Source organism: Ylistrum balloti, unplaced genomic scaffold, assembly GCF_031769215.1.
Source record: "Ylistrum balloti isolate Yb309-2 unplaced genomic scaffold, AGI_CSIRO_Ybal_v1 Utg370296, whole genome shotgun sequence".
Classification (NCBI taxonomy): domain Eukaryota; kingdom Metazoa; phylum Mollusca; class Bivalvia; order Pectinida; family Pectinidae; genus Ylistrum; species Ylistrum balloti.
In genome coordinates this window covers 208,823-225,175 of record NW_026782223.1, presented here as the reverse complement: position 1 = coordinate 225,175, position 16,353 = coordinate 208,823, and the positions used below count along the sequence as shown (strand labels likewise).

The 16,353-nt window shown below is 35.6% G+C and overlaps 1 protein-coding gene across 1 annotated transcript in view; it reads left to right on the top strand.

The window, feature by feature from the left end:
* The window catches only part of LOC132553089 (dynein axonemal assembly factor 9-like), a 150,338-nt gene that overhangs the window by 64,630 nt on the left and 69,355 nt on the right, over positions 1 to 16,353 (top strand). The window contains exons 14-15 of the mRNA XM_060217300.1: positions 10,907 to 10,946; positions 11,231 to 11,315. Coding sequence (XP_060073283.1) covers positions 10,907 to 10,946; positions 11,231 to 11,315 — 125 coding nt within the window. The remainder of the gene's footprint in view (positions 1 to 10,906; positions 10,947 to 11,230; positions 11,316 to 16,353) is intronic.

Sequence of the window (16,353 nt, the reverse complement as noted above, 5' to 3'; positions counted from 1 at the left end):
TATTACTTGATAAATGTATTAGATCTGGTGTTTCTATATATTACTTGATAAATGTATTAGTTTCTAGGTATATTACTTGATAAATGTATTAGATCTAGTGTTTCTAGGTATATTACTTGATAAATGTATTAGATCTGGTGTTTCTAGGTATATTACTTGATAAATGTATTAGATCTAGTGTTTCTAGGTATATTATTTGATAAATGTATTAGATCTAGTGTTTCTAGGTATATTACTTGATAAATGTATTAGATCTGGTGTTTCTAGGTATATTACTTGATAAATGTATTAGATCTGGTGTTTCTAGGTATATTACTTGATAAATGTATTAGATCTGGTGTTTCTAGGTATATTACTTGATAAATGTATTAGATCTGGTGTTTCTAGGTATATTATTTGATAAATGTATTAGATCTGGTGTTTCTAGGTATTAATAAATGTATTAGATCTGGTGTTTCTAGGTATATTATTTGATAAATGTATTAGATCTGGTGTTTCTAGGTATATTACTTGATAAATGTATTAGATCTGGTGTTTCTAGGTATATTACTTGATAAATGTATTAGATCTGGTGTTTCTAGGTATATTACTTGATAAATGTATTAGATCTGGTGTTTCTAGGTATATTACTTGATAAATGTATTAGATCTATTACTTGATAAATGTATTAGATCTGGTGTTTCTAGGTATATTACTTGATAAATGTATTAGATCTGGTGTTTCTAGGTATTATTTGATAAATGTATTAGATCTAGTGTTTCTAGGTATATTACTTGATAAATGTATTAGATCTAGTGTTTCTAGGTATATTACTTGATAAATGTATTAGATCTGGTGTTTCTAGGTATATTACTTGATAAATGTATTAGATCTGGTGTTTCTAGGTATATTACTTGATAAATGTATTAGATCTGGTGTTTCTAGGTATATTACTTGATAAATGTATTAGATCTAGTGTTTCTAGGTATATTGCTTGATAAATGTATTAGATCTAGTGTTTCTAGGTATATTACTTGATAAATGTATTAATGTGTTTCTAGGTATATTACTTGATAAATGTATTAGATCTGGTGTTTCTAGGTATATTACTTGATAAATGTATTAGATCTGGTGTTTCTAGGTATATTACTTGATAAATGTATTAGATCTAGTGTTTCTAGGTATATTACTTGATAAATGTATTAGATCTGGTGTTTCTAGGTATATTACTTGATAAATGTATTAGATCTAGTGATAAATGTATTAGATCTAGTGTATATATATTACTTGATAAATGTATTAGATCTAGTGTTTCTAGGTATATTACTTGATAAATGTATTAGATCTGGTGTTTCTAGGTATATTACTTGATAAATGTATTAGATCTGGTGTTTCTAGGTATATTACTTGATAAATGTATTAGATCTGGTGTTTCTAGGTATATTACTTGATAAATGTATTAGATCTGGTGTTTCTAGGTATATTATTTGATAAATGTATTAGATCTGGTGTTTCTAGGTATTATTTGATAAATGTATTAGATCTAGTGTTTCTAGGTATATTATTTGATAAATGTATTAGATCTGGTGTTTCTAGGTATATTACTTGATAAATGTATTAGATCTGGTGTTTCTAGGTATATTGCTTGATAAATGTATTAGATCTGGTGTTTCTAGGTATATTACTTGATAAATGTATTAGATCTGGTGTTTCTAGGTATATTACTTGATAAATGTATTAGATCTGGTGTTTCTAGGTATATTACTTGATAAATGTATTAGATCTGGTGTTTCTAGGTATATTACTTGATAAATGTATTAGATCTGGTGTTTCTAGGTATATTATTTGATAAATGTATTAGATCTGGTGTTTCTAGGTATTATTTGATAAATGTATTAGATCTAGTGTTTCTAGGTATATTGCTTGATAAATGTATTAGATCTGGTGTTTCTAGGTATATTACTTGATAAATGTATTAGATCTGGTGTTTCTAGGTATATTGCTTGATAAATGTATTAGATCTGGTGTTTCTAGGTATATTACTTGATAAATGTATTAGATCTGGTGTTTCTAGGTATTATTTGATAAATGTATTAGATCTGGTGTTTCTAGGTATATTACTTGATAAATGTATTAGATCTGGTGTTTCTAGGTATTATTTGATAAATGTATTAGATCTGGTGTTTCTAGGTATTATTTGATAAATGTATTAGATCTGGTGTTTCTAGGTATATTATTATTTGATAAATGTATTAGATCTGGTGTTTCTAGGTATATTATTTGATAAATGTATTAGATCTGGTGTTTCTAGGTATATTACTTGATAAATGTATTAGATCTGGTGTTTCTAGGTATATTACTTGATAAATGTATTAGATCTGGTGTTTCTAGGTATATTACTTGATAAATGTATTAGATCTGGTTTCTAGTATTACTGTATTAGTATATATACTTGATAAATGTATTAGATCTGGTGTTTCTAGGTATATTACTTGATAAATGTATTAGATCTGGTGTTTCTAGGTATATTACTTGATAAATGTATTAGATCTGGTGTTTCTAGGTATTATTTGATAAATGTATTAGATCTGGTGTTTCTAGGTATATTATTTGATAAATGTATTAGATCTGGTGTTTCTATTTGTATTTATTTGATAAATGTATTAGATCTGGTGTTTCTAGGTATTATTTGATAAATGTATTAGATCTGGTGTTTCTAGGTATATTATTTGATAAATGTATTAGATCTGGTGTTTCTAGGTATTATTTGATAAATGTATTAGATCTGGTGTTTATAGGTATATTACTTGATAAATGTATTAGATCTGGTGTTTCTAGGTATATATATTTGATAAATGTATTAGATCTGGTGTTTCTAGGTATATTACTTGATAAATGTATTAGATCTGGTGTTTCTAGGTATATTACTTGATAAATGTATTAGATCTGGTGTTTCTAGGTATATTACTTGATAAATGTATTAGATCTGGTGTTTCTAGGTATTACTTGATAAATGTATTAGATCTGGTGTTTCTAGGTATATTACTTGATAAATGTATTAGATCTGGTGTTTCTAGGTATATTACTTGATAAATGTATTAGATCTAATATTACTGTATTATTAGATCTGGTGTTTCTAGGTATATTACTTGATAAATGTATTAGATCTAGTGTTTCTAGGTATATTACTTGATAAATGTATTGGATCTAGTGTTTCTAGGTATATTACTTGATAAATGTATTAGATCTGGTGTTTCTAGGTATATTACTTGATAAATGTATTAGATGATAAATGTATTAGATCTGGTGTTTCTAGGTATATTATTTGATAAATGTATTAGATCTGGTGTTTCTAGGTATATTACTTGATAAATGTATTAGATCTGGTGTTTCTAGGTATATTATTTGATAAATGTATTAGATCTGGTGTTTCTAGGTATATTACTTGATAAATGTATTAGATCTGGTGTTTCTAGGTATATTACTTGATAAATGTATTAGATCTGGTGTTTCTAGGTATTATTTGATAAATGTATTAGATCTGGTGTTTCTAGGTATATTACTTGATAAATGTATTAGATCTGGTGTTTCTAGGTATATTACTTGATAAATGTATTAGATCTGGTGTTTCTAGGTATATTGCTTGATAAATGTATTAGATCTGGTGTTTCTAGGTATATTGCTTGATAAATGTATTAGATCTAGTGTTTCTAGGTATTATTTGATAAATGTATTAGATCTGGTGTTTCTAGGTATATTACTTGATAAATGTATTAGATCTAGTGTTTCTAGGTATATTACTTGATAAATGTATTAGATCTGGTATATCTAGGTATATTGCTTGATAAATGTATTAGATCTGGTGTTTCTAGGTATATTACTTGATAAATGTATTAGATCCGGTGTTTCTAGGTATATTGCTTGATAAATGTATTAGATCTGGTGTTTCTAGGTATATTACTTGATAAATGTATTAGATCTGGTGTTTCTAGTTATATTACTTGATAAATGTATTAGATCTGGTGTTTCTAGGTATATTGCTTGATAAATGTATTAGATCTGGTGTTTCTAGGTATATTATTTGATAAATGTATTAGATCTGGTGTTTCTAGGTATATTGCTTGATAAATGTATTAGATCTGGTGTTTCTAGGTATATTACTTGATAAATGTATTAGATCTAGTGTTTCTAGGTATTATTTGATAAATGTATTAGATCTAGTGTTTCTAGGTATTATTTGATAATTATTTTAGTCCTGAAAATTTCTTAGTTGTTTTCATGTTTTGGTTATGCCTTTTACAAGCTAATAAAAGTAGCACTTTATTTCATTGTTATGTTTGTCTGATCATTTCAATTTTCTTTAGGAATGGCAAGTGTACAAGATATATTAGTGTTTCGATAGTGATACTTCCTATTGGGAGACCACACAAGTCTATCCATCTGATTGGGGACCACTCAAATCTAATGCAAAATGTCTCTGTGTTTGGGGACCACACAAATTTAGTCCGAAATGTCTCTGTGTTTTGGAACCATACAAATCTAATACATGTTTGTGAAACCTTCTCCTCCCCTCAATGAAGTATCATTTCTAAAGCCTTCAATCCAAAGAAATTGTCTGCCTCTACAGTATACATTATAATTAAAACTGAGGGAGCACCTTGGACACATTTATATCTGTTTACGGCGTCAGCAGGAATGCACGCTGTTTCAGGGATACCCATCGAAATCTCTTGTAAGAGGGTTAGTCTCCGACACAAAGCCACATTTATATTGGTTTGATTAGGTTGGAGCTCTGATAGTATAATCAGATTTGATGAGGAAAAATGCAAACATCTCATCAGAAATTCTAGAGAAGTAGTTGCAGGCAATACCATTGTGTGACAGGTAAAAGTCACAGTGTCTGTCCAACATTCAATTACCACAGGCTTTCCTTTCTTGTTCCTTTCACACCAGCTACACAACTGAAATGATAGTTTGGCATTGACGGCACTGATTGGCAGAAAATCAGGAGGAAACCACTTAGAAAGTGTAAACTAAATCAATAGAGGTCCCAATGAACATTCATCAGTGAGAAGCCTGAATCAGTCCTTCCTTCATCAAATTAATGATGGTTCTTGGTACACTCACTAAGGTAGTGTCATAGTGTTGTTGATCAGGAAGTATAGGATGTGGTCCTTTTATTGTCAGGCAGTGAATGTGTTATTTATCAGGGGGGATAGGACGTTTTTTTCCTTCACACTGTCAGCTAGTGGATGGTTTGTCTTTCAAATGGAATAGGATGGTTTGATCTTTCATTCACACTTTCAGCTAGTGGACGTTTTGTCTATCAGGGGGAATAGGATATTTTTGTCCTTCATACTGTCAGCCACTGGATGTTTTGTCTCTCAGGGGGAATAGGATATTTTTGTCCTTCATACTGTCAGCTAGTGGATGTTTTGTCTCTCAGGGGGAATAGGATATTTTGGTCTTTCATACTGTCAGCTAGTGGATGTTTTGTCTCTCAGGGGGAATAGGATATTTTGGTCTTTCATACTGTCAGCTAGTGGATGTTTTGTCTCTCAGGGGGAATAGGATATTTTGGTCTTTCATACTGTCAGCTAGTGGATGTTTTGTCTCTCAGGGGGAATAGGATATTTTCGTCCTTCATACTGTCAGCTCGTGGATGTTTTGTCTTTCAGAGAGAATTTTATATTTTGGTCCTTCATACTGTCAGCTAGTGGATGTTTTGTCTCTCAGGGGGAATAGGATATTTTTGTCCTTCATACTGTCAGCTAGTGGATGTTTTGTCTCTCAGGGGGAATAGGATATTTTTGTCCTTCATACTGTCAGCTAGTGGATGTTTTGTCTCTCAGGGGTCAGCTAGTGGATGTTTTGTCTCTCAGGGGGAATAGGATATTTTGGTCTTTCATACTGTCAGCCAGTGGATGTTTTGTCTCTCAGGGGGAATAGGATATTTTGGTCTTTCATACTGTCAGCTAGTGGATGTTTTGTCTCTCAGGGGGAATAGGATATTTTGGTCTTTCATACTGTCAGCTAGTTCATACTTTCATACTGTCAGCTAGTGGATGTTTTGTCTCTCAGGGGGAATAGGATATTTTGGTCTTTCATACTGTCAGCTAGTGGATGTTTTGTCTCTCAGGGGGAATAGGATATTTTGGTCTTTCATACTGTCAGCTAGTGGATGTTTTGTCTCTCAGGGGGAATAGGATATTTTGGTCTTTCATACTGTCAGCTAGTGGATGTTTTGTCTCTCAGGGGGAATAGGATATTTTGGTCTTTCATACTGTCAGCTAGTGGATGTTTTGTCTCTCAGGGGGAATAGGATATTTTTGTCTTTCATACTGTCAGCTAGTGGATGTTTTGTCTCTCAGGGGGAATAGGATATTTTGGTCTTTCATACTGTCAGCTAGTGGATGTTTTGTCTCTCAGGGGGAATAGGATATTTTTGTCTTTCATACTGTCAGCTAGTGGATGTTTTGTCTCTCAGGGGGAATAGGATATTTTTGTCTTTCATACTGTCAGCTAGTGGATGTTTTGTCTATCAGGGGGAATAGGATATTTTGGTCTTTCATACTGTCAGCTAGTGGATGTTTTGTCTCTCAGGGGGAATAGGATATTTTGGTCTTTCATACTGTCAGCTAGTGGATGTTTTGTCTCTCAGGGGGAATAGGATATTTTGGTCTTTCATACTGTCAGCTAGTGGATGTTTTGTCTCTCAGGGGGAATAGGATATTTTTGTCCTTCATACTGTCAGTTAGTGGATGTTTTGTCTCTCAGGGGGAATAGGATATTTTTGTCTTTCATACTGTCAGCTAGTGGATGTGTGTTGTTTATCAGGGGGAATAGGGTTTGTGGGTCTATCTCTCACACTGTCAATTAGTGTGTGTGTGTTGTTTATCAGGAGGGGAGAATGTGTTTGTCCTTCCTTTGTCTTTTATAAAGATTTAAGAGTATTCAAGTTAAACCACATATAATTGTTGGAAAGTATATTATTAAGGCCCAAGGGAGTATATGAGTCGTTTTAGCACACCTGGCCTAGGGGTATTACAGCTGAATTAGGACTGTTTTGTATTAGAGTATGTTTGCATTGTCACAGGGGACTAACTTTCTCACAGCCACCAGATCATTGCGTCAAACATTTTTACCACGCTGGCAGCTTCCATTCAATTTCAATTTTGTTGGTTAAAAGTTCATGTGTTATGTTAAATTCACACCTTAATCAACTGGTTTTATCATACACAATGTAAATGAATGAATGTAAATCTGAGAATTTTTTATTTTGGGATATTGAAATAAATTTCAGTTGTTCTTGGAACATGTTCCCACGAGAACCATTTAAAAGGATCACATACCAGCATTTATTTTCTCTCTATAATACTTTGCCATGTTTTCTGTGATTACACGCTGTCATGCGTTGGAAATTCATATTTGGGGCAAACTGTGCTGATAATGTCTATATAAGTTGGTTATATGTTTATTTTTATTGTGATAAAGAAAAAATGACATATAAGGACAACTACCCGTGTCTGATGAAACTCTGGGAATATTGAATATCGGGAATATATAAGTTATATATATATTTAATGACAGGAAAATGATAGTAAGATGAAGGATCACTACATTGGGAAACAGACTATTTATATCAAGGGAAATGAAGACATTCTCCTTGCAGAAGAATGACTCTTCACCAGACAATTTGTAGTAGGGTGGTGGAGGTCAGCCATTTCTTTCTTGAACCAGGCATATCGGTCAGGGTTTACAATAGTAGTCTTGTAGATAGATGTTTTCTGGGAAGTCAAATAATGATATTTCATTCTTATATTTGTTTGTGTTGTCAGTGTGACTTTTTTGTTAGATTAGGTTTGAAAAGATTTTGGCAAGTTATAGTGTATCATTACTTGTGAGTGTGAATTGTTAGACATCTATAGTAGACCTTGGAATGTATGGGAAAGGGACTTCATTAGTGAACATTATCAATCCAGCAGACTCTTAACTATAGAAACAATGGCAATGGTGAGGGTTTTAAGGCCAGCAGTGAGGGTCCAAGGATATTTACTAGAACAATTATCTCCAGGTATGGATAGTCAACAAAATGGCAACATGAAGGTTTTATAAGACCAGCACCAGAGATCTGAGGGGACAAAAAATTACAGATTGATAATGATAGCTCCAACTATAGTTACAAAACTTAATGACTGTGATGTGGGTACTTACCCAGGCATTGGGACTTGAGAGTAAATTTACAATCTGGTGCTGTAATGACAATGTACTGCTTAAACAATGTGACACTGAAGCAATGTAGTGCTGAAACAATTTAAGACTGAAGCATTGTAGTGCTGAAACAATGTGGCACTGAAGCAATGTAGAGCTGAAACAATGTGGCACTGAAGCAATGTAGTGCTGAAACAATGTGACACTGAAGCAATGTAGTGCTGAAACAATGTGGCACTGAAGCATTGTAGTGCTGAAACAATGTGGCACTGAAGCAATGTAGAGCTGAAACAATGTGGCACTGAAGCATTGTATGCTGAAGCAATGTGGCACTAAGGCAATGTAATGCTGAAACAATTTAAGACTGAAGCATTGTAGTGCTGAAACAATGTGGCACTGAAGCAATGTAGAGCTGAAACAATGTGGCACTGAAGCAATGTAGTGCTGAAACAATGTGGCACTGAAGCAATGTAGAGCTGAAACAATGTGGCACTGAAGCAATGTAGAGCTGAAACAATGTGGCACTGAAGCAATGTAGTGCTGAAACAATGTGGCACTGAAGCAATGTAGTGCTGAAACAATGTGGCACTGAAGCATTGTAGTGCTGAAACAATGTGGCACTGAAGCATTGTATGCTGAAGCAATGTGGCACTAAGGCAATGTAATGCTGAAACAATTTAAGACTGAAGCATTGTAGTGCTGAAACAATGTGGCACTGAAGCAATGTAGAGCTGAAACAATGTGGCACTGAAGCAATGTAGTGCTGAAGCAATGTGGCACTAAGGCAATGTAATGCTGAAACAATTTAAGACTGAAGCATTGTAGTGCTGAAACAATGTGGCACTGAAGCAATGTAGAGCTGAAACAATGTGGCACTGAAGCATTGTAGTGCTGAAAAATGTGGCACTGAAGCAATGTAGAGCTGAAGCAATGTGGCACTGAAGCAATGTAGTGCTGAAACAATGTGGCACCGAAGCATTGTAGTGCTGAAACAATGTGGCACTGAAACAATGTAGTGCTGAAACAATTTGGCACTGAAGCATTGTAGTGCTGAAGCAATGTGGCACTAAGGCAATGTAATGCTGAAACAATTTAAGACTGAAGCATTGTAGTGCTGAAACAATGTGGCACTGAAGCAATGTAGAGCTGAAACAATGTGGCACTGAAGCAATATAGTGCTGAAACAATGTGGCACTGAAGCAATGTAGAGCTGAAACAATGTGGCACTGAAGCAATGTAGAGCTGAAACAATGTGGCACTGAAGCAATGTAGTGCTGAAACAATGTGGCACTGAAGCAATGTAGTGCTGAAACAATGTGGCACTGAAGCATTGTAGTGCTGAAACAATGTGGCACTGAAGCATTGTAGTGCTGAAACAATGTGGCACTGAAGCAATGTAGAGCTGAAGCAATGTGGCACTGAAGCAATGTAGTGCTGAAACAATGTGGCACCGAAGCATTGTAGTGCTGAAACAATGTGGCACTGAAACAATGTAGTGCTGAAACAATTTGGCACTGAAGCATTGTAGTGCTGAAACAATGTGGCACTGAAGCAATGTAGTGCTGAAACAATGTGGCACTGAAGCATTGTAGTTGTGAAACAATGTGGCACTGAAGCAATGAAGTGCTGAAACAATGTGGCACTGAAGTGATGTAGTGCTGAAACAATGTGGTGTGGCACTGAAGCAATGTAATGCTGAAGCAATGTGGTGTGGCACTGAAGCATTGTAGCGTTGAAGCAATGTAGTGGTGAAACAATGTGGCACTGAGGCAATGTAGTACTGAAACAATGTGATGTGGCACTGAAGCAATGTAATGCTGAAACAAAGTGGCACTGAAGCAATGTAGTGCTGAAACAATATGGTGTGGCACCGAAGCAATGTAGAGCTGAAACAATGTGGCACTGAAGCATTTTTGTTCCCAATGTAAAACCTAACATGACAATATCTCCCTTTTGGCCCCACTGAAGCAATGTAGCAATGAAGCGTCATTTGACAATACTTATGCCTCATACACAATACCTTTCTTTTGGCCCAAGTGTTTTTAGCCTTACTTGACAATATCTCCCTTTTGACCACTGTGTTCTAAGCCTTACTTGACAATATCTCCTATTCTGCCCCATTGTAAACCCTACATGGCCCCAATGGTAAGCCTCAGTGGACAATGTCTTCCTTTTAGCCTTAGTGTTATTATGCCTAACTTGACAAAGTCTCCCTTTTGGTCCCAGTGTAAACCTGCCTCTTGGTCCCAGTGTAAACCTCCCTTTTGGTCCCAGTGTAAACCTCCCTCTTGATCCCAGTGTAAACCTCCCTTTTGGCCCCAGTGTAAACCTCACTTTAGGCCCCAGCATTAAGCCTAACTTGACAAAGTCTCCATTTTGGCCACAGTGTTAGCATTGATAACTTAAACCAGGAAGAGGATGGGCTTAGACCGTGCACCAACACAAGTCAAATTTAATTTATCTGGTACTCTTTTCTGCTTGAGCAGAGAGGACTACTATTATGTATTATATCTGTTGTCAGTATAAACTGACACTTCAGTTTACTGAGTTTTTACAACTGGTGTTAAGTCTATTGTCACTATGATAGGATACTTCAGTGACACTTTAAAGAACCACTGGAGTGGTTCCATCATCAGCTTAACCCATTTTTAAACTGCTTGGAGTGGTTAAAAATAAACTAAGGTCATGACTTTAAATGTTTTTTTTGTATTTACAGAGTCAAACCAGGATTATATAGTAGAAGATGAGGAAACAAGGTAAGTAATTATAGATTTTAAAATATATACAGGGTACATAATTATAGATAGAAAAATATATGTCCTATGCCTTTTCAGTTGGAGATGCTCAGGGGTCATGAAACAAACTTAATATCTGATGTTTCTTTTCTAATCAAGATCACAGTCACTGTAACTATTGAAAAAAGTAACTACAATCATTTAAAGTTAATTCAACACAACCATTATGTAGATGTTTTATAATAAACCTCAGTAAGCTATGAGTGAACTTCTGTACTAATACATGTTTTTTGTACCCAACACAGAATTCTGATTCAGCTGTATTCTGCCATGGTGGATGGTGTGATGGAAGGAGTACAGGTGTACTCAAATACATTGAGTGTACACAAGGTAGGATATACCACACTGTACACCAGGTAAGATATACCACACTGACTGTACACCAGGTAGGATATACCACACTGACTGTACACAAGGTAAGATATACCACACTGACTGTACACAAGGTAAGATATACCACACTGACTATACACAAGGTAAGATATACCACACTGACTATACACAAGGTAAGATATACCACACTGACTGTACACAAGGTAAGATATACCACACTGACTGTACACAAGGTAAGATATACCACACTGACTATACACAAGGTAAGATATACCACACTGACTGTACACAAGGTAAGATATACCACACTGACTGTACAAAAAGTTAAGATATACCACACTGACTGTACACAAGGTAAGATATACCACACTGACTGTACACAAGGTAAGATATACCACACTGACTGTACACAAGGTAAGATATACTACACTGACTGTACACAAGGTAAGATATACTACACTGACTGTACACAAGGTAAGATATACCACACTGACTGTACACAAGGTAAGATATACCACACTGACTGTACACAAGGTAAGATATACCACACTGACTGTACACAAGGTAAGATATACTACACTGACTGTACACAAGGTAAGATATACCACACTGACTGTACACAAGGTAAGATATACCACACTGACTGTACACAAGTTAAGATATACCACACTTACTGTACACAAGGTAAGATATACCACACTGACTGTACACAAGGTAAGATATACCACACTGACTGTACACAAGGTAAGATATACCACACTGACTGTACACAAGGTAAGATATACCACACTGACTGTACACAAGGTAAGATATACCACACTGACTGTACACAAGGTAAGATATACCACACTGACTGTACACAAGGTAAGATATACTACACTGACTGTACACAAGGTAAGATATACCACACTGACTGTACACAAGGTAAGATATACCACACTGACTGTACACAAGGTAAGATATACCACACTTACTGTACACAAGGTAAGATATACCACACTGACTGTACACAAGGTAAGATATACCACACTGACTGTACACAAGGTAAGATATACCACACTGACTGTACACAAGGTAAGATATACCACACTGACTGTACACAAGGTAAGATATACTACACTGACTGTACACAAGGTAAGATATACTACACTGACTGTACACAAGGTAAGATATACCACACTGACTGTACACAAGGTAAGATATACTACACTGACTGTACACAAGGTAAGATATACCACACTGACTGTACACAAGGTAAGATATACCACACTGACTGTACACAAGGTAAGATATACCACACTGACTGTACACAAGGTAAGATATACCACACTGACTGTACACAAGGTAAGATATACCACACTGACTGTACACAAGGTAAGATATACCACACTGACTGTACACAAGGTAAGATATACCACACTGACTGTACACAAGTTAAGATATACCACACTGACTGTACACAAGGTAAGATATACCACACTGACTGTACACAAGGTAAGATATACCACACTGACTGTACACAAGGTAAGATATACCACACTGACTGTACACAAGGTAAGATATACTACACTTACTGTACACAAGTTAAGATATACCACACTGACTGTACACAAGGTAAGATATACCACACTGACTGTACACAAGTTAAGATATACCACACTTACTGTACACAAGGTAAGATATACTACACTGACTGTACACAAGTTAAGATATACCACACTTACTGTACACAAGGTAAGATATACCACACTGACTGTACACAAGTTAAGATATACCACACTGACTGTACACAAGGTAAGATATACCACACTGACTGTACACAAGGTAAGATATACCACACTGACTGTACACAAGGTAAGATATACCACACTGACTGTACACAAGGTAAGATATACCACACTTACTGTACACAAGGTAAGATATACCACACTTACTGTACACAAGGTAAGATATACTACACTGACTGTACACAAGTTAAGATATACCACACTTACTGTACACAAGGTAAGATATACTACACTGACTGTACACAAGTTAAGATATACCACACTGACTGTACACAAGGTAAGATATACCACACTGACTGTACACAAGGTAAGATATACCACACTGACTGTACACAAGGTAAGATATACCACACTGACTGTACACAAGGTAAGATATACCACACTTACTGTACACAAGGTAAGATATACTACACTGACTGTACACAAGGTAAGATATACCACACTTACTGTACACAAGGTAAGATATACCACACTTACTGTACACAAGGTAAGATATACTACACTGACTGTACACAAGTTAAGATATACCACACTGACTGTACACAAGGTAAGATATACCACACTGACTGTACACAAGGTAAGATATACCACACTTACTGTACACAAGGTAAGATATACCACACTGACTGTACACAAGGTAAGATATACCACACTGACTGTACACAAGTTAAGATATACCACACTTACTGTACACAAGGTAAGATATACCACACTGACTGTACACAAGTTAAGATATACCACACTTACTGTACACAAGGTAAGATATACCACACTGACTGTACACAAGGTAAGATATACTACACTGACTGTACACAAGGTAAGATATACCACACTGACTGTACACAAGGTAAGATATACCACACTGACTGTACACAAGGTAAGATATACCACACTGACTGTACACAAGGTAAGATATACCACACTGACTGTACACAAGGTAAGATATACTACACTGACTGTACACAAGGTAAGATATACCACACTGACTGTACACAAGGTAAGATATACCACACTGACTGTACACAAGGTAAGATATACCACACTGACTGTACACAAGGTAAGATATACCACACTTACTGTACACAAGGTAAGATATACCACACTGACTGTACACAAGGTAAGATATACTACACTGACTGTACACAAGTTAAGATATACCACACTGACTGTACACAAGGTAAGATATACCACACTGACTGTACACAAGGTAAGATATACCACACTGACTGTACACAAGGTAAGATATACCACACTGACTGTACACAAGGTAAGATATACCACACTGACTGTACACAAGGTAAGATATACCACACTTACTGTACACAAGGTAAGATATACTACACTGACTGTACACAAGTTAAGATATACCACACTTACTGTACACAAGGTAAGATATACCACACTGACTGTACACAAGGTAAGATATACCACACTGACTGTACACTAGGTAAGATATACCACACTGACTGTACACAAGGTAAGATATACCACACTTACTGTACACAAGGTAAGATATACCACACTGACTGTACACAAGGTAAGATATACCACACTGACTGTACACAAGGTAAGATATACCACACATATAATATTGCTGGAAACTTGCTTTTACAGTATTTAGTATTGCTGGTTACTTGTTTAAATAATTAGTTCTGCTGGTTACTTGCAGTACAGTTTTAGTAATAGTATCTGGTTAAATCCTGACTTAAATATATGACCTCATCCTCATAGACCTGTAGAGTGTTGCTGGTGTGGTGATGTTACTGCAGATGAATTACAGAAACATTAAATATTGTGTTTATCTCCCAGCATGTGTGAGTATTTGTTTCTGTGCATCAACAAACAGTAAGACTAAGACAAAAACACTGATAGAGTTGGCCCTTGTGTCACGCTGAGATTCTCACAAAAAGTGTGTTTGTTAATCCCTTAAGCTCTTACACAACACTTGTCACATCCATTGGAATGTACAAAATATCAACACCTTATATGTGATTCTGCAGTACAGTTTTATCAAACTGACTTCTGTTCATGGTTTTAGTTACTATTGGGAGTTCTATGGTAATGGCAGTTTTGATAATATGCCAGCTATTTTGTCTTCAATGAATTGCTGGGATCTTGAGCATTTATTGCTCAAATGGATTGTGTTAGGTTTATTAGCCAACTGTCATCTCATGGTGGACTTTTCAAATGACCTTTTGTCTGCGGTCTGCCTCTGGTATGTTGTCTGTCATAAACAATTCTTGTTATTGCTATTTCTTGAGAATAACTGGAGGGATGTTTCACATGGCCTCTTCTTGTTTCTATTCAATTCTTGGTCAAATCAGTGAACATTGAAACAAAATGTTCAAAAGTTGGTCTTGGATTTTGATATTTGAAGTTTCTTATCACTAATTGTATATTTTTCAAACTTGATTTGTAGGTTTCTCTTTGCCCAAAGTTGTAACCACTTAATTTTCTGTTTTAATTCATTATTTGGCTCTACTCTATCTATTTCTAAATCGAGTTGCTATTCACGTGTGTGTAGTTTGTACATCTTACTGTCCTACATGCATATTCTCAACATAAATTTGAGGAGAAATCATCAAAGAAACAGATTGTTTTATACAATAGAATAGTTGTTATCCTTATCTGGTCAGTGTTCAGACTTCTTCAGACACAACACAGGTCTGTCATCAATGTATTTCTATGTCATGGTACAAAATTGTCATCAATGTATCCCTGGTCTGGTCTGTCATCAATGTATCCCTATGTCATGGTACTGGTCTGTCATCAATGTATCCCTGGTCTGTGTCATCAATGAATCCCTGTTCTGGTCTGTCATCAATGTATCCCTATGTCATGGTACTGACCTGTCATCAATGTATCCTTTGGCTGGTCTGTCATCAATATATCCCTGGTCTGGTCTGTCATCAATGTATCCCTATGTCATGGTACTGACCTGTCATCAATGTATCCTTTGGCTGGTCTGTCATCGATGTATCCCTATGTCATGGTACTGGTCTGTCATCAATGTATCCCTGGTCTGGTCTGTCATCAATATATCCCTGGTCTGGTCTGTCATCAATGTATCCCTTTGTCATGGTACTGGTCTGTCATCAATGTATCCCTGGTCTGGTCTGTCATCAATGTATCCCTTTGTCATGGTACTGGTCTGCCACCAATGTATCCCTTTGTCATGGTACTGGTCTGCCATCAATGTATCCCTTTGTCATGGTACTGGTCTGTCATCAATGTATCCCTGGTCTGGT